Source organism: Miniopterus schreibersii (genome assembly GCF_964146895.1).
Source record: "Miniopterus schreibersii genome assembly, chromosome: Y".
Classification (NCBI taxonomy): domain Eukaryota; kingdom Metazoa; phylum Chordata; class Mammalia; order Chiroptera; family Miniopteridae; genus Miniopterus; species Miniopterus schreibersii.
In genome coordinates, this window is record NC_138120.1 from 986,465 (window position 1) to 1,011,297 (window position 24,833).

The 24,833-nt window shown below is 47.4% G+C and overlaps 2 protein-coding genes and 1 long non-coding RNA gene across 11 annotated transcripts in view; 2 read left to right on the forward strand and 1 right to left on the reverse strand.

Moving 5' to 3' along the window:
• Positions 1 to 9,933, forward strand: part of LOC308552016 (glycoprotein Xg-like) — a 24,707-nt gene extending 14,774 nt beyond the window's left edge. For all 3 annotated transcript variants that reach the window (XM_081126972.1, XM_081126974.1, XM_081126973.1), the window contains exons 8-11: positions 3,547 to 3,585; positions 4,418 to 4,453; positions 6,956 to 7,072; positions 8,566 to 9,933. In XM_081126972.1, coding sequence (XP_080983098.1) covers positions 3,547 to 3,585; positions 4,418 to 4,453; positions 6,956 to 7,072; positions 8,566 to 8,582 — 209 coding nt within the window. In that variant the 3' untranslated portion in view covers positions 8,583 to 9,933. The remainder of the gene's footprint in view (positions 1 to 3,546; positions 3,586 to 4,417; positions 4,454 to 6,955; positions 7,073 to 8,565) is intronic.
• Positions 6,954 to 16,724, reverse strand: LOC308552019. 2 transcript variants are annotated; one of them, XR_013998089.1, is made up of 3 exons: positions 16,638 to 16,724; positions 12,230 to 12,361; positions 6,954 to 7,028 (listed from the first exon to the last, which is right to left on the reverse strand). It is a non-coding gene; the product is annotated as an uncharacterized lncRNA (long non-coding RNA). The 2 variants fall into 2 exon arrangements; XR_013998090.1 differs by lacking the exon at positions 6,954 to 7,028 and adding an exon at positions 11,164 to 11,248.
• A 124-nt stretch (positions 16,725 to 16,848) lies between these two features.
• Positions 16,849 to 24,833, forward strand: part of LOC308552013 (glycogenin-2-like) — a 30,096-nt gene continuing 22,111 nt past the window's right edge. For 4 of the 6 annotated variants that reach the window (XM_081126963.1, XM_081126964.1, XM_081126966.1 and 1 more), the window contains exons 1-3: positions 16,860 to 16,983; positions 17,422 to 17,558; positions 23,586 to 23,727. In XM_081126963.1, the coding sequence (XP_080983089.1) occupies positions 17,552 to 17,558; positions 23,586 to 23,727 (149 nt within the window). In that variant the 5' untranslated portion in view covers positions 16,860 to 16,983; positions 17,422 to 17,551. Of the gene's footprint in view, positions 16,984 to 17,421; positions 17,559 to 23,585; positions 23,728 to 24,833 lie in introns of all 6 variants that reach the window. The other 2 variants (XM_081126968.1, XM_081126965.1) reach the window with 2 other exon arrangements.

Below are 24,833 nucleotides of genomic sequence, written 5' to 3' on the forward strand. Positions count from 1 at the left end.
GTATTATTATTATTAATAATTTTATTTGTTGTTTACCATTTGGTAAGAGTTTCGAACATCTTCAGTTAATTGAGAAACTATTTTGGGTTGATATGTATATATCTTTTTAAAATATGTTTTTATTGATATTTTTTTAGAGAGAGAGGGAGGGAGAGGGAGAGAGAAACATTGATGGGCTGCCTCCTGCACGCCCCCTAGTGGGGATCGAGCCCACAACCTGGGCATGTGCCCTGACCGGGAATCCAACCGGCCACCTTGGTCTGTAGGTCGACACTCAACCACTGAGCCACACCGGCCGGGAAAAAACAATATTTTTATAGAACATTTCCAATGTGGGCAGCCCTTCTTGGATTGTGGTCACGTTAAACTCTGTCCTTGGGGATCATTACTCAGTTTTACACAATAACGGCCATCGTGATGCCCAAACCATCTCCACTGGAAGGGGGAGGCCTTTGTCACCGTATAGGTGGCCCCATCCCCAGGATTTCATCCCTAGGAGGTGGACAAGGGAGCGGTGACACGTGGAAGACTGTGGCCAAGGAAAGAGCTATCTGATTTTTATTTTATTTAATTTTTTATTTATATTTTATTTAATTTTGTATTTATTTTATTATTTTCCTTACTATTTTTAATTTTTATTATTTTATTAATTTTAGTTTATTATTTTTAATTTTTATTATTTTAAGTTTTAATTTTATTATTTTATATTTTATTTTATTTTTAATTTTATTTATTTTATTTTATATTTTACATTTATTTTATTTTATTTTTATTATTTTATTATTTTATTTTATTTTATTATTTTTAATTTTTATTTTATTTTAAGTTTTAATTTTATTATTTTATTTTACATTTTATTTTTTTAATTTTAATTTTATTTTATTTTTAATTTTTATTATTTTATTATTTTTAATTTTTATTATTTTATAAGTTTTAATTTCGTTATTTTATATTTTATTTTATTATTTTATTTTTAAATTTTAATTTTATTTTCATATTTTATATTTATTTTATTATTTTATTTTATCATTGGCACTATTACAGATGCCCTCCAATTTCCCTCTCTTTCTCCCCTCCTCTCCCAGGCCTTCCCCACACTATCCTCTGTGTCCATGGGCTGTGCACGGATGCATAGAAGTTCTTTGGTTCATCTCTCCCCACCCCCTTCCCTCTGAGCTCCCTCCATCTGCTCCATGCTTCCGTGTCTCTGGATCTGTTTTGCTCACCAGTGTATTTTGTTCATTAGATTCCACATATGAGTGAGATCACGGGACACTTGCCTTTCTCGACCTGGCTTATTTCCCTCAGGATCATACCCTCCAGGTCCTTCTATCTGCTTTCAGCTCAGCATACTAATGCGATGAGCCCGTCTTTCTGTTCCCGGTGGAATCCTGGGGAAAAGAACATTCAATATTTATACAAATGCCCACGGGGAGTGTGTAGCCCTCGGACACCTGGCATTCCTGCAGCTCAGGATGCCTTGTGCTCAGGTGACCCTCCCGGTGCCCCCACCCCACATGCATCTCTGGAGACTCAGCCGCCCTGCAGGTCCTCTGCACAGCGAGTTCTTTTGTTCTTTGCCACGTTCATAAATCAGCAAGAAAGGCCTCCTCCTGTACTGGCCTTGGAGTCCTGAGTGTCTACGTGTTTTCCCAGGAACTTAGTCAGGTCTCTCTCTCTCCACGAGGCCAGCTCCAAAAGGGATGAAAGCTCACTAAGGTGACATCTGAGCCTGGGGGCTGATCTCTGGCCCTGAGCTGGGCGAGGCTGTGAGTCAGCAGTCGGGATGGGTCAGAAGGTGGGGCTCCGAGGGTAGCTGAGCGCCTCACCCAGCTTGTCCCTTGAATGTGGTCAAACGTGTTCAGCGTGTTCCCTCCTCATATGAGACGCCCACCCATTGACCAGGGCTGAGCAGCCGGGTGTGTGTGTCCTATGTTGGTTCTCCTTCCTGGTGATGTCCAGAAAATGGGTCTTTTTTTTTTTTTTTTTAACAGCTGGCTTTAAAAAAAAATTATTTTTATTGTTGAGAGTATTACAGATGCCCCCTTTTTTGCCCCCATTGACCCCCTCGACCCTGCTCCTGCCCCCGCCCCAGGCCTTCCCCACACTATTGTCTGTGTCCGTGGATTACCCACAGATGCATATAAGCTCTTTCATTAATCTCTCCCTTCCCTCCTCCCGCTTTCCCTCTGAGCTCCCTCCGTTTGCTCCATGCTTCCATGTCTCTGGATCTATTTTGTCAGTTTATTTTGTTCATTAGACTCCACATAGGAGTGAGATCATGGGATACTTGTCTTTCTCTGATGGGCTTATTTCACTCAGCATAATACCCTCCAGGTCCCTCCCTGCTGTTCCCAAAGAATAAGAGATCCACATTTTTCACAGCTGCATAGTATTCCACGGTGTAGATGTACCACAGCTTTTTTATCCGCTCGTCTACGGATGGGCACCTGGGCTGTTTCCAGATCTTAGCTGTTGTCAATAGTGCTTCTCTGAACATAGGGGGGCATAGAACATAGGGGGGCATAGATTCTTTTTGATTGGTGAGTACCTGGCTTTTAATGACCAGGTTTCCCTAATAGAAACTGTCTTAGTCAACTCAGGAATACAAAACAAAGGACACCGGGTGGAGTGGCTTAAACAACACAGTCCTGGCTCATTTCTCACAGGCCTGGAAGCTGGAAGTCTTAGATCCAGGTGCCGACAGGGCTGGTTCCTCCTGAGGCCTCTCTCCTTGGCCTGTAGACGACCATCTCCTTGCCGCATCCTCACACGGTCACCCCTCTGTGCCTGTCTGTGTCCTAATCTCCTCTTCTTATAAGGACCCCGGTCCTATTAGATCAGGATCTACCCTAGTGACCGCATTTTACCTTAATCTCCTCTCCAAAGACCCATCTCCAAATACAGCCTCATTCTGAGCTGTATTCGGAGCTGGAACAGACACCATTCAGCCCCATGACATCCATCACCCACTTGGAAGAGGCAGTGTGTTAAATTACCCTTAATATTTAGAGAATGCTGAGATAAATAACTCCAGTTCAAAATGAGCAAAATTTAGCATCAAGCAATTTTTTTAATTTTTGTTTTTGTCTTTTACAAATCTCAAATCGTTCTTTACATATCACTCTGCAGACATAAGAAGGAAGCGGAAAGATGCCTCTTAGTTTTCGCTGGCTCTGGTTACAATTCATAATGTGTTTCCATCCCAGTCTTGTCCCTACCAGCGCCGGTGCGGTTTTCTCCTGTTGCTCAGAAAGCAAATTTGTACACAGCTGAGTCATTCCCCACCCTTGGGGGCCAAGAAAAGTGCCTCTGTGGCCACGTGGTCTCAAGGGTGTTAGCAGCAACAGCTCACTTTGCCGGCGGCGATGTCACCGGCTGCCTCTGTGTGCCGAGGGTGACTGTTTCTTCCCATCGGATCCTTGGTGGCCTTTCCCGGCATCTTGCTTCAGGCGCCCTGGCTTCCTCGTGGGTCCTGCCGTTCTGGGTGTCGGGGAGACTTCCTGGGCCTTACCTTCCATTTCACGTGATCTTTCTGTCCTGCAGGAGGAGGGTATCGACCCAACTCAGGTGGATATAATTATGGTAAAGGAACGATTTCTTAGAAGCTGTGTGGGGAGAAGCTCTCTCTGGAGAACTGACCCCTGCCTGGGCGCTGGTGGGAAGCTTTTCGGGGTGTCCTGCATGGTAACCAGCTCACCACCTGGGTCCCTCATGGTTTTGCATGTGGTGAGGCCTTCATTTCTTAACGGGATGAAGGCCTGCTCAGCGCTGGTACTGTGGGAGGGCACGCATGTGCGTGTATATGTGCACATTTGTGCGCCTGTGTGCGTGAGTGTAGACGTGTACATACATGTGCATATGTATCATGCATGTGCATGCATGTGCCTGTGGGTGGGTGTGCACGTGTGCCCATGTATTATACACATACGCGTGAGAGCATATATTTACATATATGTGTGCGCATGTTCTGTGCATGGGTGCACATGTGGCATTTGTAAGTTCACACACATGGAAGACATGCATCTATGCACCTGTACGCATGTGTCTCCACGTGCACACGTGGATGTCTGCTTGCGTGCCTACGTGTGTCCACATGTGTGCACATGGGTGCATGTGGTGGTGTGCTTGTGTGTGTTGCATGTCTATGCTCATGCGTGCATTCCCTGACCCCTGAAATGCAAGCTCTTCCCCGTCCCTTCATGCCCCATTCCAGTCCTCGCTGTTAGATGCAGTGTCCATGTCCCGCGTTCCTCCTGCGGAATGCCTGTCCCCTCTGGGACCGTGAGCTTCGTGAGAACGTAGATTTTTGTCTGCTTGCTCACGGCTGCATTCCCGGCATCTCAACGGCGCCGGCAGCAGGGGCCAGCGATACGCTCTTCCCAAGGCACGCGTGACTCTGGTTTTCCCGTTACAGGCGGAGACAGCTACAACAACTATGGCAACCCTCACGGTAATACCTGGCTCAGCCCACCCCGACCTTAAGGAGAGAGCAGCCTTGCCTGTCCATGTGGGAAGGGCCGGAGTAGGCCTGCATTCTTGTTTCAGCCCAACGGCATTCATGGGGCGCTTCCTGAACAAAAGCGCCTGCCCTTTGGGGTGGGAGCAGGTCCGGGGAGCTCAGGGAAGGAGAGAGACTGATTCTGAGGCTGGCAGGTGCCTTGTAACTGTGAGAGCAGAGATGGGGTTCTCGGATGCGTCTCGGGGGCACCACAGCGTCCCTCTCTTCATGAACTTGAAGCCAAGAAGGAGAGAAGGAAGGGAGTTACGGCCATTCGGCCCTGGGAGGCGCACAGTCAACCCCATCGCAGGTCCAAGAATGGAGGGGCTGAAGTCAGAAGGGGACTTTTGTCACATGTAGCTGGAGATGGGTCCCAGCCTCTATGTTGAAGATGACAGGAGCCCCTACCCCCATCCCCAGTGCGGAGGCAACTGTGATGTGTCAATTTTAAGGCAGAAAATAAGGGAACAAAGCGGGTTGGCAACCCTACATCATGATACACAAGCAGAGTGTCGGGGTTCCTACTTGTTGGGCGTTGGGTGTTCTTAGTTGGCCCCTAAGGTGCCAGTGGGAGATACGATGCATGAGACAAAAATGCACGTTGGACACCTAGTTTGATGAGACACATGGGGTCCTGTAGCTACACAGAGGACAGATCCTAGGCCAGGTTGGGATGGAGTGGGTCAGGACTCCTGGAAAGAGCTATATCCAAGCCAGAAGGGTGGGCGGTGGCCAGAAGAAGACAGTGAGGTGCTAGGGATGATCGTGAGCAAGGTCAGGCTGGCGACGATCCTGGAACACCAGGATGTGTGCAGCCAGGGTGTCGATGATCATGGGCGGGTGGGACAGGTGAGCAGATGGACGGGTCTACAGCATGTAGTCACTTAATGGGACAGAGCCTGCCCCTGAGAAAGGCATGGATCAGACGCAGGCAGCTAAGGCTCAGGGAGACCAGCTGTAAGACCCACTTAGTTCCCAGACTGGAGGTGATGACCAGGTAAATTAGGGTATAAGCAGCGGAGGTGGGCTTTTAGGGTTATTTGGTGATTAGCATGGATGTGGTTAATGAGTAGGGAACAGCAGAGAGGGAAAAGTGTATCAGTCAGCTGTACAGGTGTATCGGTCAGCTGTGCCGAATAACAAAAGGCTCCAAACCACAATGGCTTAAAACACAACCAGTGATCAGATCACTGGGCCGGTGAGCAGATGGATGGACACGTCTGCACTACGCACAAGCTTAATGGAAAAGAGCCCCACTCCTATTAATATTTTGTAAAGGATGAGTTACATGGAAGCCTCCGAGGGTCGGGGTGACCAGTTGTAAGACCCATTTAGTTCCCAGACTGGAGGTGATGGGGAGCTAAATTAGGGTATAAGCAGCGGAGGTGGGCTTTTAGGGTTATTTGGTGATTAGCATAGATGTGTGTGGGACAGCGGAGAGGGGAAAGTGTATCAGTCAGCTGCGCTGCATAACAAAAGATCCAAAACGTAGAAGCTTAAAATACAACCATTTATCAGGTCACTGGGCAGGTGAGCAGATGGACACGTCTGCCCCACTTACACTCTTAATGGAAAAGGACCTGCCCCTATTAATATTTTGTAAAGGATGAATTACTTGGAGGCACCTAAGGGAGTCCAAACAGCATCCCGATGACGAGACAGAGGCGACGGGTTTTTATGAGAAAGGGACGGGGAACAGTGACACCCACGGCGGGAAGGCGTGGCCGTGGGTGCAGATAACAGGACGTTGTGACGCTGATTCTAAACAGTGTGTTTAATCTTCAGTCCTGAGGTCTCCCGTCCAGTGGTCGTCACACCTGCTTTCCCGTCATCTTTCCAGACAGCTCTTTGGGACATGAGGTTGCTTTAGGCCCCGTGCAAAGGTCGTCTTGTCTTGTTTTAACATCCAAAGTTTGAGGCATCGGATGTGCAAGGCAGCTCCTGAGGACAGCAGCTCCGGCTCCGTTTTAAAGGGGCTTTATTTATATCATTATTATTATTTAATGAAGGAGACAGTATTTTACACTTTGAGAAGAGTACTGACTGTCTCTGCAAGGTCCCACCTCATTTCTCTGTGCAAGAACCCCAAAACATTGCATTAAACTTGCCTTCAGGGTATCAGTATCAGGTCTGTGTCTGTGTCCAGAGACCCAGTGGGTTTCGTGGGGCCCCTTACCCGGGCACTTCTGGATTGAACATTGTTTCTTGCATGAGTAAACATTCTACATCCAAAAAAGTACAAATCCTTCAAATTAAACAAATTTTTAAAACCACATTAAGTGCGTCTTCTGTGCAAAGCCGTGGATGTCCTGGACGCTGATGCTACTGGAAAGGGGACCTGGCCCTGATGGGGTCTGCCCAGGACCAGCAGTTATTTAAAATTAAAGGTGTTCCTGCCGGCCGCTTTTTTTTCTCTCTCTTTCAGACGATCTTGTTTTTTCTCGTTTCCTGCAGGCAACATGGTAGCTAAAATTGTGTCTCCCATCGTATCCGTGGTGGTGGTCACTCTGGTGGGGGCCGCAGCCAGCTATTTCCAACGCAACAGGAGGAGAAATTGCTTTAGAACAAATCGTGAGTTCCATCCCATTTTTTTTTTTTCTATTTATAAAGCCCCCCCCCCCCCCCAATACTTTCTGGCATCTTTCAAGAGCAATGTTATTTCTGGTTAAGTCCAATATAGACCCTCTTAAGTAAGTGATTTTTTTTTTTTTGGTTTTGTTTTGTTTTCATTGATTTTTAGAGAGAAGAAGGAAGGGAGGGAGGGAGGGAGGGAGGGAGGGAGGGAGGGAGGGAGGGAGGGAGGGAGAGAGAAACATCTCACATCCATTGGTTGCTGGGACCAGGGATCGAACCTGCAACCCAGGCACATGCCCTTGACTAGGAATTGAACCTGAGACCCTTTTGTGCACTGGGGACACTCTAACTGCTGAGCCACATCGGCCAGGGTCTAATTAAGTGATTTTAAGTTGGGACTTTCTCCCAAGCATACGGAAAATGGAGAGAAACAATGCTTTTTTTGTTTGTTTGTTTTAACAGAAGATGCTCAATGATTTATTAATTTTTCGGACAGTTTTCTGAGCTGCAAGATTTGATTAAACTGCCAGAGAACTTCAATAACTAACATACACTGGCCCATTATAAGCTCGGATGTGTGTGTGTGTGTGCGTTTCGCTAGCCGGATACAGTTTTGTTTTGTTTTTGTGTGAAATTTTAATCACAAGTGACTCTGGAGAAATATTGGGGTTCAACCTGACATTTTTGCACCCCTTTCCCCAAAGAAAACGATGAGAGAGCCCTAAATTATAAACCTTCCCATGTACAGACCTCGGGAGTCCGAGGCCTCCCCCTGCTGGTGGATGGTGGTACTGACACCGGCCCGTGGACTCCCCCTGCTGGTGGATAGTGGTACTGACACCTGCCCATGGCCTCCCCTTGCTGGTGGTTAGTGGTACTGACACCTGCCTATGGCCTCCCCCTCCTGGTGGATAGTGGTACTGACACCTGCCTATGGCCTCCCCCTCCTGGTGGATAGTGGTACTGACACCTGCCTATGGCCTCCCCCTGCTGGTGGATAGTGGTACTGACACCTGCCCATGGCCTCCCCCTGCTGGTGGATGGGTGGTACTGACACCTGCCCGTGGCCTCCCCCTGCTGGTGGATAGTGGTACTGACACCTGCCCGTGGCCTCCCCCTGCTGGTGGATAGTGGTACTGACGCCTGCCCGTGGCCTCCCCCTGCTGGTGGATAGTGGTACTGACACCTGCCTATGGCCTCCCCCTGCTGGTGGATAGTGGTACTGACACCTGCCCGTGGCCTCCCTCTGCTAGTGGACAGGTGGTACTGACACCTGCCCATGGCCTCCCCCTGCTGGTGGACGGGTGGTACTGACCAATCCCAGCAGAGTAAACCTTGGTCTATTAACACCTCACCCTGGAAGTGTGGGGGACACAGAATTTAGAAAAAAACCCACTTACTTTCTCACAAGAGGATAATCATGATTTAAGACCAATCTGTAGGTTTTTCTTCCTCGGCTGTGACACTTTCATTGCCATCTTCCCTTACAGAACCCGAGAATGTCTGAGGACCTCAAGGTCGGGCGGTCGCTCTGAGAGAAAGCTCAGACGAGACAAGAACCCCGCCCATCATTCCTGTGGAAACTCCCTTTCATTTTTGGCGTCATTCAACTCCAAAAAAGTGTTTTCTTTCCCATCTGACAAAGATATGATGCCTAACAAAGAATCCCCCATGTGTTGGACTGGCTGCGTTTCTGCAGATAAATTAAGCGCCTAAACCTGGGGGGTCCAAAGGTGGCCTCACTGTGTTCATTGCATCATTGACTTGGACACAGAGATTTTTTTTTTTCTGACTCTGTTCTGAGCTCTGACACTACCTCCTTGTGCGACAATACCACGTGAGTATTCAACCCTCTGGGCATTGTCACAAAAGACAATGTAAGCAAAATGGCCCAGGGTCTTGGATGGGGACGTGAGTGCCCTCTGGGAGACAAGAATGCGCTTGGCATTTCCAACAAGTGATGGTGGGAAGTTCATGGATGCTCCATTCTTCAGTTATGTGAAAAATCTTGAGCGCAAATGCAGCATTTTGGGTGAAGTGGGAATGAAAGATGGACCACACAGAGGGCAGAAACTGATCTACTCAGCTCTCACTCCCTGGCCCCCCAAATTTGTATCACCTGCAGAAAGCAAGCCTGGATGGAGGGGGGATTTTAGGTGAAAATCGCTCATGTGCAAAACCATCTTGGAGAATCAGTGTGGTGCTACATTTTCCTGGGAAATGTTATGCTTTCGGTCACTTTTTGGGAACTACTATGGGACAGAAATAGCAATTTTTCAGGTGCTGAAACTTTGCCTGTTATTTTTAGTCTTTGAGACACCCTGGGTACCAGTGAGTAGGGCAACATCCCGGCTTTGCTTCCTTTATACTTTTTCTTTGTGCTGGAATAGAAAGCCTAATATCCTCCAACATCAAAAAATTCTATTAGCTATTTTCTTGTATTTTAGTGATGCTTTAGGGGAGAGGAAACAGGGTGGTTTGGGCCTATCAGGCTAGTTTGACTCAATGAAGATTGTTTATATAGGACTTTTGGACTTGACCATGAATATCAGAACCAACAATGAGCATATTCGTGGTAACCTGCAACCCTTAAAAATCCCAAATGTTCAAGCTTCCATTATGGGTTGGGGGTAGGTCTCCAAAGAGAGAGAGTAGAGAGAAGAAAGTGTTTGAAAAAGAACTTAAAACTAACAATCGAGGTAGAAGAGGGTGCAGGGGGGATGGAAGGAGACTTGACTTGGGGTGGTGAACACATAACACAATATACAGATGATGTATTATAGAATTGTACCCCTGAAACCTATGTAATTTTATTAACCAATGTCACCCCAATAAATTCAATAAAAATTTAATAGAAGAAAAACAGGAAATTTTTTTTTATGAATCTCTGTGTGGTGATCATTAAAGACAACCACAGTTGATAGGTTGAGTGAAAATGGTAAGTGACAGCAGCTTCTGCAGGTTTAGTTATGTGCTTGCAGTTTTCAGTGGGAAAATCTCTGACATTTCTTGCATAAAATAATTTACAGTAAAAGACACCAAACAACAAAGAATTATCCAATGAGATGTCTCGGTACAGACTCGTGGATCTCACATCACGGATTTAGACAGGATTTGAGCAATTTGAAGACAGTCCACGTATCCTATTTCTATTTATTTTAAATTTTTATTTATTGATTTTAGAGAGGAAGGACATATACAAGAAGGCACCAATGAGCACACCAATAAATGAAACAAATCAATGTTTTTCTCTCTTCCTTCTCTTTTTCTCTAAAAGCAATCAATAATTTTTTTTTTAATGAGTAAGAGAAAAATGAAGGTTGAGTGGTAACCAATATATTACAAGGTTAATCTTTATCAACATATAAAATATGGGTATAGCCCAGTCGGTGTGGCTCAGTGGTTGAGTGTCGACCTATGAACCAATTCAATTGCGCCGTCAGGGCACATGCCCGGGTTGAGGGGCTCGATCCCCAGTAGGGGGCGTGCAGGAGGCAGCCGATCCATGACTCTCTCTCATCATTGCTGTTTCTATCTTTCTCTCCCTCTCCCTTTCTCTCTCTGAAATCAATAAAAACATTTTTAAAAATATGGTTATAAAATTTCAATTGTGATACACACATATATGTGTGTCTACATTACAAACATTTTCTCTCATTCTTTGCTTGTCTTTCAAGTTAGTTACAGGGCGTTTGTCACAAAAATTCATGTTACACAATCAAATTGTTGGGCGTCTTTTTTTGTGGCTTCTGGGTTTGAAATCTGTCCCCAGAAAGGTCTTACATCTTTTCAGTAATAGTGTTTCTGGTGTATGAAGAAAAGACTCGTTTTCCCAGAAAGCATCCTGAGGACAGTGCAGACTCACCTTCTGCTGACCCACCCATCAAGGACCTCACCAGGTGGCCCGTGTCCGTGCTTCCTGGAGACCAGCAAACATAGAAGCCCAGCAACGCCCATGGCAGGATGTGTGCTCTGGGTTTATAAATGGAACTACCCTTTGCCCAGGGTCACCTGTGGCTTACTTCCTTTTGCCCTGCTTCCTGAGCACAGGTTCAGGGCAGGTGGGAGGGTGGGGTGGGTGTGGGGGCAGGAGATGCTGTAACATCTACTGGTGCTTGTGTTGGGAGACAGAGGCAGCTGCTCGCTCCTCCTCAACCTTCTCTTTAAACATTTCTGCAGGTTTTAGAGAAAGACAAATGAATGGATGGATGGTGGATGGATGGGTGGATGGATGGATGGATGGATGGATGGGTGGATGGATGGATGGATGGATGGATAGGTGGATGGATGGATGGATGGATGGATGGATAGGTGGATGGATGGCTGGATGGATGGATTGGTGGGTGGATGGATGGATGGATAGGTGGATGGATAAATGGATGGATGGATGGATGGATGGATGGATGGATGGATGAGTGGATGGATAGATAGGTGGATGGATGGATGTATAGATGGATGGATAAATGGATGGATGGATGGATGGATGGATGGATGGATGGATAGATGGATGAATAAATGGATGGATGTATAGATGGATGGATAAATGGATGGATGGATGGATGGATGGATGGATGGATGGATGGATGGATAGATGGATGGATGGATGGATTGGTGGATGGATGGATGGATGGATAGGTGGATGCATTGATGGATGAATGGATGGATAGATGGATGGATGGATGGATGGATGGATGGATGGGCGGGTGGACACCAGAGATGCTACTGGATGCCTTACAGTGCACAACAAAGACTTCAGCTCTCTTGAGAAGCGAGTCCCCAGGATGTGCCCAGAGTGACCTGACTTTTGCTCCTGGTGAGACACGATGAGCAGAAAGGACCCCAGAGGCTTTTGCTCAACTTGGGGAGAGAGATGTGTCAGCCAAGTGGTAGAGAGGGAGCTGCCCAGAGGCGGGAGAGAGGCAGCCAGCCCTCTGCTTGTCTAACCAGCTAAATAACAACTCAAGGGAGAGATGCCATTGTGAGAATGCAGACCCAATTGTGTTCACTGGATTTCATCTTTGATGATTCCAGAAAGATATCCCGAGACAAGCCTTGGTGACGTTATGGGCGATTGTGGAAGGTGGAATGCTCCCTTCACTTTTCTTGGGGCCTGGCAGAGGGTTCTCCTTGGTTCAGCCCCAAGCTGGCTCTTACCCAGGTTCTCTTGCTGCAGGAAGAGTTTCTCAATCCAGTGTGATTGTGGAGACACTTCTGGTTGTTACAGCTGGGAGAGAGGTCTTGCTCCTGGCCTCTGGTGGGTGGAGACCAGGGAGGCTGCTCAATACCCTACAGTGAACAAGACGCCCCACATCAGAGAGTCATCCAGCACCAGATGTCAGTCATGCTGAGTGTGAGAAACCCTGCCCGTGCATGGGGCCCCTTGTGTTTCCCCCGTTTCTCTCTTTCTTTGTCTCTCCCTTGTCCATATCAATCTACCCATTCATCCATCTATTCATCCATCACCTATTATCTATCTATATCTATCTATCTATCTATCTATCTATCTATCTATCTATCTATCTATCTATCTATCTATCATCTATCTATCTATCTATCTATCATCATCTATCTATCTAATCTATCTATCATCTGGCTATCTATCATCTATCTATCTAATCATCTATATCTGTCTATCTATCTATCTATCTATCTATCTATCTATCTATCTATCTACCTATCTATCTATCATCTGTCTATCATGTATCTACCTAATCATCTATATCTATCATCTATCATCATCTATATCTATCTATCTATCTATCTATCTATCTATCTATCTATCTATCTATCTATCTACCTACCTATCTATCTATCATCTGTCTATCATGTATCTATCTAATCATCTATATCTATCATCTATCATCATCTATATCTATCTATCTATCTATCTATCATCTATCTATCTATCTATCTATCTATCTATCTATCTATCTATCTACCTACCTATCTATCTATCATCTGTCTATCATGTATCTATCTAATCATCTATATCTATCATCTATCATCATCTATATCTATCTATCTATCTATCTATCTATCTATCTATCTATCTATCTATCTATATCTATCTATCTATCATCTGTCTATCATGTATCTATCTAATCGTCTATATCTATCATCTATCATCATCTATATCTATCTATCTATCTATCTATCTATCTATCTATCTATCATCTATCTATCTATCTATCTATCTATCTATCTATCTATCTATCTATCTATCTATCATCTATCTATCTATCATCTATCTATCTATCTATCATCATCTATCCATCTATAATTTATATCTATCATCTATCAATCTATCTATATCTATCATCTATCTATCTATCTATCTATCTATCTATCTATCTATCTATCTATCATCTATCATCTATCTATCTATCTATCTATCTATCTATCTATCTATCTATCTATCTATCTATATCTATCATCTATCATCTATCTATCTATCTATCTATCTATCTATCTATCTATCTATCTATCTATCTATCTATCTATCTATCTATCATCTATCATCATCTATCTATCTATCTATCTATCTATCTATCTATCTATCTATCTATCATCTATCTATCTATCTATCTATCTATCTATCTATCTATCTATCATCTATCATCTATCTATCATCTACCTAATCAATCATCAACTAGATTCCTCTTATGGAGTCAGAAAAATATGCCTGTCTGATAGGCGATGGACGACATCCACACCACACTGTGCCCATTACAAATGAGGTTTAGCACCCTCGATGTTCTCTCAGCCCTTTAATTTTTTTATTATTATTTTTTAAATTTTCACCCAGGGATATTTTTTCCATCGATTTTTAGAGAAAGTGGAAGGGAGGGAGGAGGGGGGGGAGAGAGATAATGAGAAACATTGATGTGAGAGAGACACATCGACTGCCTCCCACCCGGGCTGGGAGCAGAGCCACAGATCAAACCTTCAATCTCTTGGCCCTTTTAAAATCTCTATGCTGCATACTTACTTTGTTGTTGATTTCTATAAAAATTTTACATTTTTAAAATTATTTACTTTTTGGCACCACAGGTAAAGGTCTGTATTCTAATGTTAATCTTAAAAACCAACTTAAAAATAAAATGAAATATAAAAACCTCTCGCCTTCGGAAGCCTAAATTGTGTTGGTTCTCAAAGTGTGAGATGTGGAACCCTAGGGGGGTGACCCCAAGACCCAGAGGTCCACGGGGAGTGGGGGTGGGGTGTCAGAATCATTTTCATCATAAGACAAAGACCTTGTTTGCCTTTTAAAACTATGTTGGTGTTTGTCCTGAGGGTCTCGAAGTGATACGGAATGAACTTGCTGGGGCAGGTGGCTGGTTTAGTGGGGACACGACCCTCCCCTTCCCCCTCCCCAGGTGATATCTGTAGAGCAGGACGCCTAGTTCTTTAGTCCTGCATAGCAGGAATGTTGACTCCCTCTGCTGATGTTTGTCCCCTGGAGGCTTGAGCTGCAGGACAGTGACAACCTGTTGGAACAAGTAGATCCACAGAGTTCCTGAAATAACTGCCTGCCTTTACTGCCTCCTCCCTGAGGGCTTCTCCGATCCATCTGGCAGTCTCCTCTTTCCCTCTACGACACTCCATGGCTCACATGTCCCCTGCACTGCAGGCAGCATTAACCCCAATCACGCATTCTTTTCCTGTTCCTTCCAGGTGAGTATCCCAGATGGCCAGCCCTCCAGGGTATCCCTGGGTACCCACCTCCTTCCCACCTGGTGCTGCAGCCAGAGGTTTCAAACTGGTGGCCCTCAGAGCCACACCTGAGCTGCAGACCTCCTTGGCCTGTCTGGTTTTGGATGGTCAACTTGAATGAGTCTCCAACGACTGACCATCAGGACAGCCCATGAAATAGCAGTGACTTCTCAGGACAACTCCTAAGGACTGGCAACCCCAGCCCACACCCTCCACTCTGTCCTGCATTTGGGTTCAGTAGGGCTCCTACCCCAATGCACACCTGTCCTGAGGAATGGCTGGGCCCACGGGCCTTAGGACAGGTCCCTACTGGCTTGGGTCTTGGTGGCCTTAATCTAAATCCATCATCACCAGAGGGACCCTGATAGGTCCCTTATCTCCAGCTCTAGGGCTTTGCAAGGTAAGGAGGGACATGAATGCAAAAGGCTCAGGGGGACTGATTTTCATCTGAATCCATTTTGTCAGTCATGCACGCATGCATCCACTCATTCATTTATCCACCCAACTCATCCACTCACTCACTTATTCACCCAACTCATTCACTCATGCACACATGCATCCAGTCATTCATTTATCCACCCAGCTCATTCACTTATGCACACATGCACTCACTCATTCATTTATCCACCCAGCTCATTCACTTATGCACACATGCACTCACTCATTCATTTATCCACCCAACTCATTCACTTATGCACACATGCATCCACTCACTCACTTATCCACCCAACTCATGCACACATGCATCCAGTCATTCATTTATCCACCCAGCTCATTCACTTATGCACACATGCCCTCACTCATTCATTTATCCACCCAACTCATTCACTTATGCACACATGCATCCACTCACTCACTTATCCACCCAACTCATGCACACATGCATCCAGTCATTCATTTATCCACCCAGCTCATTCACTTATGCACACATGTACTCACTCATTCATTTATCCACCCAGCTCATTCACTTATGCACACATGTACTCACTCATTCATTTATCCACCCAACTCATTCACTTATGCACACATGTACTCACTCACTCATTCATTCACCCAGCTCATTCACTTATGCACACATGCACTCACTCATTCATTTATCCACCCAACTCATTCACTTATGCACACATGTATCCACTCATTCACTTATCCACCCAACTCATGCACACATGCATCCACTCATTCATTTATCCACCCAGCTCATTCACTTATGCACACATGTACTCACTCATTCATTTATCCACCCAGCTCATTCACTTATGCACACATGCATCCACTCATTCATTCATCCACCCATTCACTGACCCATGCACCCATGCATTCACTCACTCTCTCACTCAAGCATATATGAACTAATTCATGCATTCAGCCACTCACTGGTGCCTGCGAGAGCCCCTGGCTCGTTGACTCACTCACGCACCAGTCCAGAGATTCATCCCTTCGTGTCTGCACTCACGACTTACTCTCCTAGCTCCTTCCTCACCGTGCATTTATTCTCTCATTCACTCGTTCATTCGTGCGGTGGGTCCCTCATCAAGCACTCAACTCATGAGCGGGACCTGCATACATCCATTCCCAGGCTCATGTGTGCGTCGAATCACTCATTCCCTCACGCAGCCTCTCGTCCACCCACTTACTTACTCCTACAGTCCCGCGCCCTTGCACGCAGGCCTGCATTACTCTTTCCTTCGCTCACCTGCCTTCAACCAGATCTCGGGCTGCAGGTCCGGAGCTGGGAGGTGTCCAGCGTGGCCTCTATGCGGACAGCGCCCTGGCCTTGCGCCCAGGCCCTTGAGGCCACTGCAAACATTTGCTTTCGGCCTGGCTGGTTAAAGGTTATAAATGGACAAACCTGGAAACCACGGGCTCTGGGATTCAGCGGGGAGGGGGCCGCCAGGGAGCAGGGGCGGAGCTCGGAAAGGCTGGCTGCCCAGGCCCCTCCGTGGTCTTCTCCGGGCAGGCGGCAGGAGCCGGGCAGCAGGCGGCGCGCGGGCGCAGCGGGCCGGGGCTGCGGGGCGGTGGAGACCCGCGCCCGCGGGGCTGGGCAGGGGCGGGACCGGGCTTCCGGGGAGCGGCCAATCGCCGGGCCCTGGCCGCAGGGCCTCCCAGCCATAGCCACCGGCTGCCTGAGCCCAGTGGAGCTGCTTGGGGAGGGACTCAAGGGTCCGAGAGATAGAGGCTGCGGGAGCGCGCTGGAGGTGCTGGGGACACAGGGGTGCGGCGCGTGGAAGCCCCTGGGGCGCAGTTGGGGATCCGGGAACCAGGGCGCAGGGAGGGGCGAGGTGAGGGGGGTAAGGAGGCGCAGAGGTGGACCTGAGTTGAAACAGGTAACCGCGTGCCATTGGGTCAGGGTGGGGCCACCGCCCCCAGGAGAGAAACGCAAGGGCGGGGCGCACCTGGTGGCGCGGGACTTGGGAGCCTGGAGAAAGTGTGGGGCGCGGCGGGGGCGCTGATGACTCCGGGGCCGACAGGGGGTGAGGGGAGCGTGGCCGGGAGGCAGAGGCTGTCCCCGAGCGCAGAGGAGGAGGCGTGGGGCGCAGGGGTCATGGAGGTGGCCGGGGTTCAGCTGCGTCCAGGTGGCACGGAGCGAGCCGTGGGCAGAGGGCTGGAGCTGCAGCCACGGGTGTGTCCCGCAGGCAGGGAACTCAGCGAGGGTCCCCTGGAGACGACGCTTCTGCCAGGCCCGGCTGGAGGCCCGAGAGTCCCCCCAGCGCGCCCAGGCGCACGTCGGCCCGTCGGTGCCCAGGGCGCACGGAGCCTCGGACCATGCCGGGTGAGTGAGAGAGCGAAAGCCCCTTCCTTTCAGCCTCTCGGTTCCCGTTGGCACGCGTGAGGTTAGTCTGCGCTGGGGAGACCCTCGCTGTGCCCCCAGGATCTCCCCAAGTCCCCCCACCCCCTATTTCCCATTGTCTGCTTCCCCGAAGTCTCCCAAAGTTGGAGATGCTGGAGGCGCCCGGTGGGGTTGGAGATTCGGCAGCTGGAAGGGGGCGGTTTACAGCGTGTTGGGGGCATTCAGATTTCATATTTTCCGTAAAAAGTAGTTCTGGGGCTCTAGGCGGTTTTGCTCAGTGGTTAGAGTCCGCCGGGGGACTGAAGGGTCCCAGGTCCAAGTGAGGCCAAGGGAACGAACCCCGGTTGCAAGGCTCCATCTCTGGCCCGAGGAGCCAGGCAGAAGGCAATCAATGGATGTGTCTCTCTCACACCCATGTTCCTCTCTCTCTCTCTCCCTTCCCTCTGAAAAGCAATGGAAAAAAATATCCTTGGGGGACGATTTAAAATAAAAAAGTCGTTTTCTGGTGATTTCCAGGGGTGAGTTTCTTGGCCAAAACATTGAAGGGTCTCAGGTTCTTACTGATGGAAACAGATGGGAAGACGTTTTGGCCCCCAAAACTCTGGGAGGACAGTGCCTGGAGGTTCTCCTGAGTCGGGACCATGATGGTATTTAGTTATTCCCATAAAAATCGGGGGCAGCAGGGCAGCGAGCTTGTGATGGGTGGAGGGTGGCTGGGTGTTTGGCAAAGTTTGGTCCCCAAGGCCTCAGATTCATTCCTCTGTGTCCGCCTTTGGGTTTGGTGGAGGGCAGATTTGGACAGTTGACTTCAGAGGCCTAGAATGGGCACGTGGACCCACAGGAATGATGTCGGCTCTGTTTGCATCCGTAAGACAACCCGGCTCTTGGGCCAGACCAGAGCTGGTCATACACAAGCAACATTATTTTATTTATTTATTTTTGAATATTTTTTAAATTGATTTTTAGAGAGAGAGAGGAAGGGAGAGGGAAAGAGAGAGGTAGAAACATCAATGAAAGAGAATCGTTGATCAGTTGTCTCCTGCATGCCCCCCACTGGGGGTGGAGCCCACAACCCAGGCATGTGCCCTGACCGGGAATCGAACCTGGACCTCCTGGTTCATAGGTCGACACTCAACAGCTGAGCCATGCCAGCCAGGCCACAAACAACATTAAAAAAAAATTATTTTTTAAAGTAGGTTGCTGTCCTGGCTGGCGTGGCTCAGTGCTTAGTGTCTGCCTGCACACATAAGGGTCTCAGGTTTGATTCCCAGTCAAGAGCACTTACCTGGGTTTCTGGGTTTTAGGTAAGATCCTTTGCCTTGCTTGGGGCACATGCGAGAGGCAACCAATCGATGTGTCTCTCTCACTTTGATGTTTCTCTCTCTCTCTTTCCCACTCCCTCCCTCCCTTTCACTCTCTTTAAAAACTAATGGAAATATATCCTCAGTTGAGGATTAACAACAACAAAAAGGGAAACCGTTGGGGCAGAGGGAGAAGGGCCGTCTTCCTGAGCGGTGGTGAGATCTCTCTCGGAGCAGAAGCAGAAAGGACTCCCTGTTCCACAGAGCGGCTTGGAGCTTGCTCTCCAGGGTGAAACACCAGGCTCCCCCGCAAAGCTTGTGGGGCCCATATAAATGGCAGCATTGAGCCCTGGACATTTGGACATGTCCTCATCAGCCCTGGAACCAGGCAGAAGCCCCGCTGTGGGTTCTCAGCTCTTTGCAGGAAACAAACACACCTTTCAGTGCAGGGCAGGCCGGCGAGAGGAGGAAGCTGCCCATGTTTTCTCAGGGGCCGGTTGGAAGATGGGTTGAGTGGCACACAGGCCAGACATAGACATAAACATTTCTCACAGGCTCCTTGTAAACCTTGTAGCCACCAAAATCTTCAGGCTGAGCTCAAAGTTGCGAGAATATAGTTGTTTTTTTTGGGGGGGGGGAGGGTTAATCCTCACGCAAGGATATTTTTTCCATTTGATCTTTAGAGAGAGTGGAAGGAGGGGGGGCGAGGGAGAGAGAGAGAGAGGGAGAAACATTGATGTGAGAGAGACACATCGATTGGTTGCTTCCTGCACGTGCCCTAGTCAAACCTGCAACCCAGATAGGTGCCCTTGACTGGGAATCGAACCTTTGACACTTGGGTCCATGGGCTGATGCTCTAACGACTGAGCAATACCAGCCAGGGCGAAAGGCGGCCTTTGGATAACTGCGGATGTTGTTTGGGGCCACCCCAAAACTCCCTCACTGGTAGCTTCTTCCATGGGAGGCTGTAGCAATGAATTTGCATCCTCTGTTACATTAAGATCCACTGGTGTCACTTTGTAGTTAGATTGTGAGGGTTTGCAACATTGTATCCAACCTTCAGAGTGTGCCTTGGAGTCTCGGGGGTCGGCGGGGAGAGGGCCTCTTCCCATCGCTGGTGCTGTCTCATCATTCGATTTGTAAGATCGATAGTCTCTTTCCATCGTCAGCAAAGAGAAAGTCGAGTAGCTTTTTTTATGAGAAAAGTTGGGGGACCCCCTTCACCACTGAGTGCTGGGTGGATAGAGTCCTTCTGATATCTCGAGAAAAAGAATTTCCTGAGACTCGCACAGGAGAATGAATGATTTTTATTTGGGTGGAGCTACGTCCCTGGGTTTCCAAAGTTCCATTTCCCTTATTCCAGTCCTGGAAGAGGTGCAGCTGGGGATTCAGCAGAGCTAGAAGCAAAGCCAGTGTCCAGAGTTTCTGCTCCATGGTGGAGCCGGGTCCAGTTCAGCATCAGGCTAGTTGCAGCCTATTGTGTGTGGGGTCCACAGGGGCATGAGCCACACAGGGGAATGCAGGGGAGCATTTGAAAGCCAAGAGTCAACCAAGAGAGTGAACTCCTTTATTTAGGGGATTGCGTATCCCAAATTTCTTGCCCTGACAGTGGTCATGCCCATTCTGGCCAATGCCCTGTTCCCAGGTGTCACTGACAGGCAAGTACCTTCCCTAGTCCCCCCTCAACTTTACTGGGCATGCGTCTATCTCCCCCCTGTCCAGTCCCTTCCCCCAGCGATCAGCAGGAAATAGACTGGTGGCTCCCTGGGGCGTGTAAAGCTGTAGCTTCCTGGCGAAGCTGCCGAAATGCCTGTAATGCTTGCCTTCCCTTTGCTCCTTTCCTGTTATCAATAACTAGTTAATTACAACAGGGTCAGTTTTATAAACCCCGCTCTGTATGTGTAGCCCTGTCCCTATACTCAGTAAATCAGGCACCCCTCTACCTGCCTGCACCCCTTCACTCTGATGTAGGTGATCTTTGACTCTCCCCATGCCTCAGTCATGTGGGTTCCCCACAGACCTCTCTGGTGATCAGCCTCGCCTCCCTGCACAGGCCATGGCGATTCCTCCTGCTCCCCAATCTCTCGGCTCCCCCCTGCCTTAGATGTTGGTGTTTCTCATTGGGAAGCAGCTAACGTGTCGACACCCAGTGGGTCGGAAACACGAGGTGGTAGAAAATCAAATTGTTGTGATCTCTTCAGCGAGGGGAACCCACTTGGATATCTCCTCACCTGTCCAACTCCTCGTGGCCAAACTACGCTCCTCACATTTCCCATCAGATGGTTACGTCGATTTTATGTATCTGTAAATACTACCTGTGTCCCTAGAAAGTAAACACGGTGTTGTTTTAAGCCAGTTAAAAAAAAAAAAGAGATGGCTAGATATTTAGATGATAGATACATGATAATAGATAGATATAGATAGATGATAGATGATAGATGATGATAGATAGATAGATAGATAGATAGATGATAGATAGATGATAGCTGATAGATACATAGATAGGTAGATAGATAGATGATAGATAGATAGATAGATAGATAGATAGATAGATAGATAGATGATAGATAGATGATAGCTGATAGATAGATGATAGATAGATAGATAGATAGATAGATAGATATAGATGATAGATAGATAGATGATAGATAGATAGATGATAGCTGATAGGTAGGTAGATAGATAGATAGATAGATAGATAGATATAGATAGATAGATGATAGATAGATAGATAGATAGATGATAGATAGATAGATAGATAGATAGATAGATAGATAGATAGATAATAGACAGATGATAGGTAGATATCTTTTGAGGTGCAGATGGAGTTCTGAAGTTTGCTCTGTTACACTCCACTCACCACGGAAATGCCAGGAATTCTCCTAACTTCTCAATTCAAGAAAAAAACAACCAACATACCCCACCCACCAACAATGTGTAGACAGGACCCTGTCGGGACAGGCTCCTTTGGGACTCTACCCCAATGGAATGTGACGGTCCAGGCATCAGCCCCAGGGAAACAGACCTCGGAAACCCCCCTCGTGCTGTTATATTTAGCCCGACTGTGAGTCTTGCTCCCTCCCTCCCTCCCTCCCTCCCTCCCTCCCTCCCTCCCTCCCTCGCTCCCTCGCTCCCTCGCTCGCTCTCAGTGCTGCCCAGGCAGGGCTGGGGGCCTGGAGAGGGGCAGCTCTGGGCTGTGAGACCTGAGGGCTGCAGGCTGTGAATTTTAATTTCCTCCAACTGCACGGCAGCCCCACAAGGCACAGATTTCTTCAAGCCTTCGTCTTTATCCTGGCAACAAGCTCGGGGGGGGGGGGGGGGGGGGGAGCAAGGGAGCAAGAAATACATTGTTTAAAAGTCCCTGGGAAGGTTAAGGTCCTGAGTATGTACTCAGACTTAAAATTGCTATAAAGTGTATCTGCTGTTTGAGTTTCTCCCTCTCACGTTGAGACAGTAACCGGAGAACTCTGGGTGAACGAAACAATGTATCTTCTTTCTCCCCTCTCCTCCGCTTCATAGATCCTTGAGTTGAAGTCTTTTCAACAACTGGCTGGTGCAGAATTTAATGGGTCCGGGCCCCTCTTCACAGGGCACCATTCTTTTGAGTTGGGGGATGGGCATCTTGGTTGGAGCTCAGATAATCCCACTGCTACTGCAACTTTCGCTTTGTTTTTTCCTTCCCTGCCCTAAGATTCAGATATTTGGGGTGAAGTTCTAAGACTCGAATGCAAAATAAAAGAAGGGGCTGTAGCATCAGGAAATTTTTATTTTTATTTATTTATTGCTTTTAGAAAGAGAGAGGAAAGGAGGGGGAGAGAGAAACACCGATTTGTTGTTTCACTTATTTATGCATTCATCGGTCGCCTCATGGATGCAGTCCTAGATTGATTCTTGTGCGTGCCCTGACTGGGGAGCGAACCCATAACCTTGGCATATTGGGACAATGCTCCAACCAATTGAGCTACCCGGCCAAGGCCTAGGGAATTTTAATTGTTCTCTGGTTGACTTGGCCTCATGTCCACGGTTCCCTCACATTACCCATGTGTGTGTGTGTGTGTGTGTGTGTGTGTGTGTGTGTGTGTTTAAATGAAAGTACGTAGCCCTGGCTGGTGTGACTCAGTTGGCTGAGAATCACTCCATACACTGAAGGGTTGTGGGTTCAATTCCTGGTCAGCGCACATACCCAGGTTGCGACCTATCGATGTTTCTCACATCAATCTCTCCCTCTCCCTCTCCCTCTCCCTCTCCCTCTCCCTCTCCTCTCCCCTCCTCCCCTCTCCCTCTCCCTCTCCCTCTCCCTCTCCCTCTCCCTCTCCTCTCCCTCTCCCTCTCCCTCTCCCTCTCCCTCTCCCTCTCCCTCTCCCTCTCCTCTCCCTCTCCCTCTCCCTTCCTCTCTCTTCTAAAATCAATAAAAAACACATCCTCAGGTGAGGGTTAAAAATAATAATAAATAATAAAATAAAATAATAAAATTTAAAAATATAAATGAAACATAAATAAATAAAATATAATTTAAAAATAAAGTAAAATAATAAAATAAAATAAATGAAAATACACACATAAACGATTACCAATGAACATTTTAGAATACTAACCAGTTACTCTACAAGAGTTTTGAAGCTTAAGAGGGGATGTGGGGTGACCACCAACCCTGCCATCCCATGAGACCCACCAGGAGCGTAACTGGTGTTTCTGTGCATATCCACAGTGTCTGACCAGGCGTTTGTGACCCTGGCCACCAACGACACCTACTGCCAGGGGGCCCTGGTCCTGGGGCAGTCGCTGAGGAACCACAGGGCGACCAGGAAGCTGGTGGTGTTAATTACTCCTGACGTGTCCAACCTGCTCAGGTAAGACTTGGAGACACACCTGTGCCCTCCTGGCCCCTCCTCGTGTGGAATCAAGGTTGTCCTTGGTACGCTGGATGGTTGTCCCAGGGAGTGATGGTCCCAGGTAGACGTAGCAGCAAGGGCTGTTTAGATTTAAAAAGGGGAGCTCTGGTCTTAAGGAGGTTCTTAGTGGGGGAAGCAGGAGAACCCAGCAGCCACTCCTGAGGGACTATCAGGTGACACAGCCCACTTCTTGTTTGGGGGGTAAATGTGCAGAAGAATGAAAATCCACGTGGAGCTTGAAAACATAATGTTCAAGTTAAGCTGGGATCATCATGCTCAAATTCAGAGGAAGAGTGTACTTGTGCAGAAAAGTTATTGCAGGAAATGGGAAAATGAAGCTGGAAAACATCCAAAGTGTGCTTTTCATAAAATTCAGGAAATTAGGGACTCGTTGAGAAAAAGTGAGAGGAGACAACAGACTGAGTGGAAAATGATCTAGGCATGCAAAACAGGAACAGAGTGGGATGGGGAAATGTATTGAGTACATAAGATTATTTAAGAAATTAAACCTTTCACCAGACCAGTGTGGCTCAGTGGTTGAGCGACGATCTATGAACCAGGAGGTCACTGGTTCGATTCCTAGTCAGGGCACATGCCCGGGTTGTGGGCTTGATTCCCAGTAGGGGGCGTGCAGGAGGCAGCCGATCAATGACTCTCATCATTGATGTTTCTCTCTCTCTCTCTCTGCCTCTCCCTTCCTCTCTCTCTGAAATCAATAAAGACTTATATATATATAAAAAAGCAAACCTTTTTAGAGAAATTATTAAACAAAATAAGATCTGCAGATTACAGAATCAATGCTATGGGACATGGGAGATCCTGCCAGTATCAGAAAAGAAGATAAGGACCCTGTAAAACACAGATGTACCCAATGAGAAGCTCAAAGCCAGTAAAATCATCTCAACCAACAAAGATGCACTTGGAGAAAAACGTCCTGTTTTTCTTGTTTCTCAATAAACAAAGATGTATTTGGAGAAGTACCAGAGAAAATGGCCATCATCGAGCATGAGAAAACCAAAAAAAACCCAAACCAAGACATACATATATATGAGAATTTTCAATAT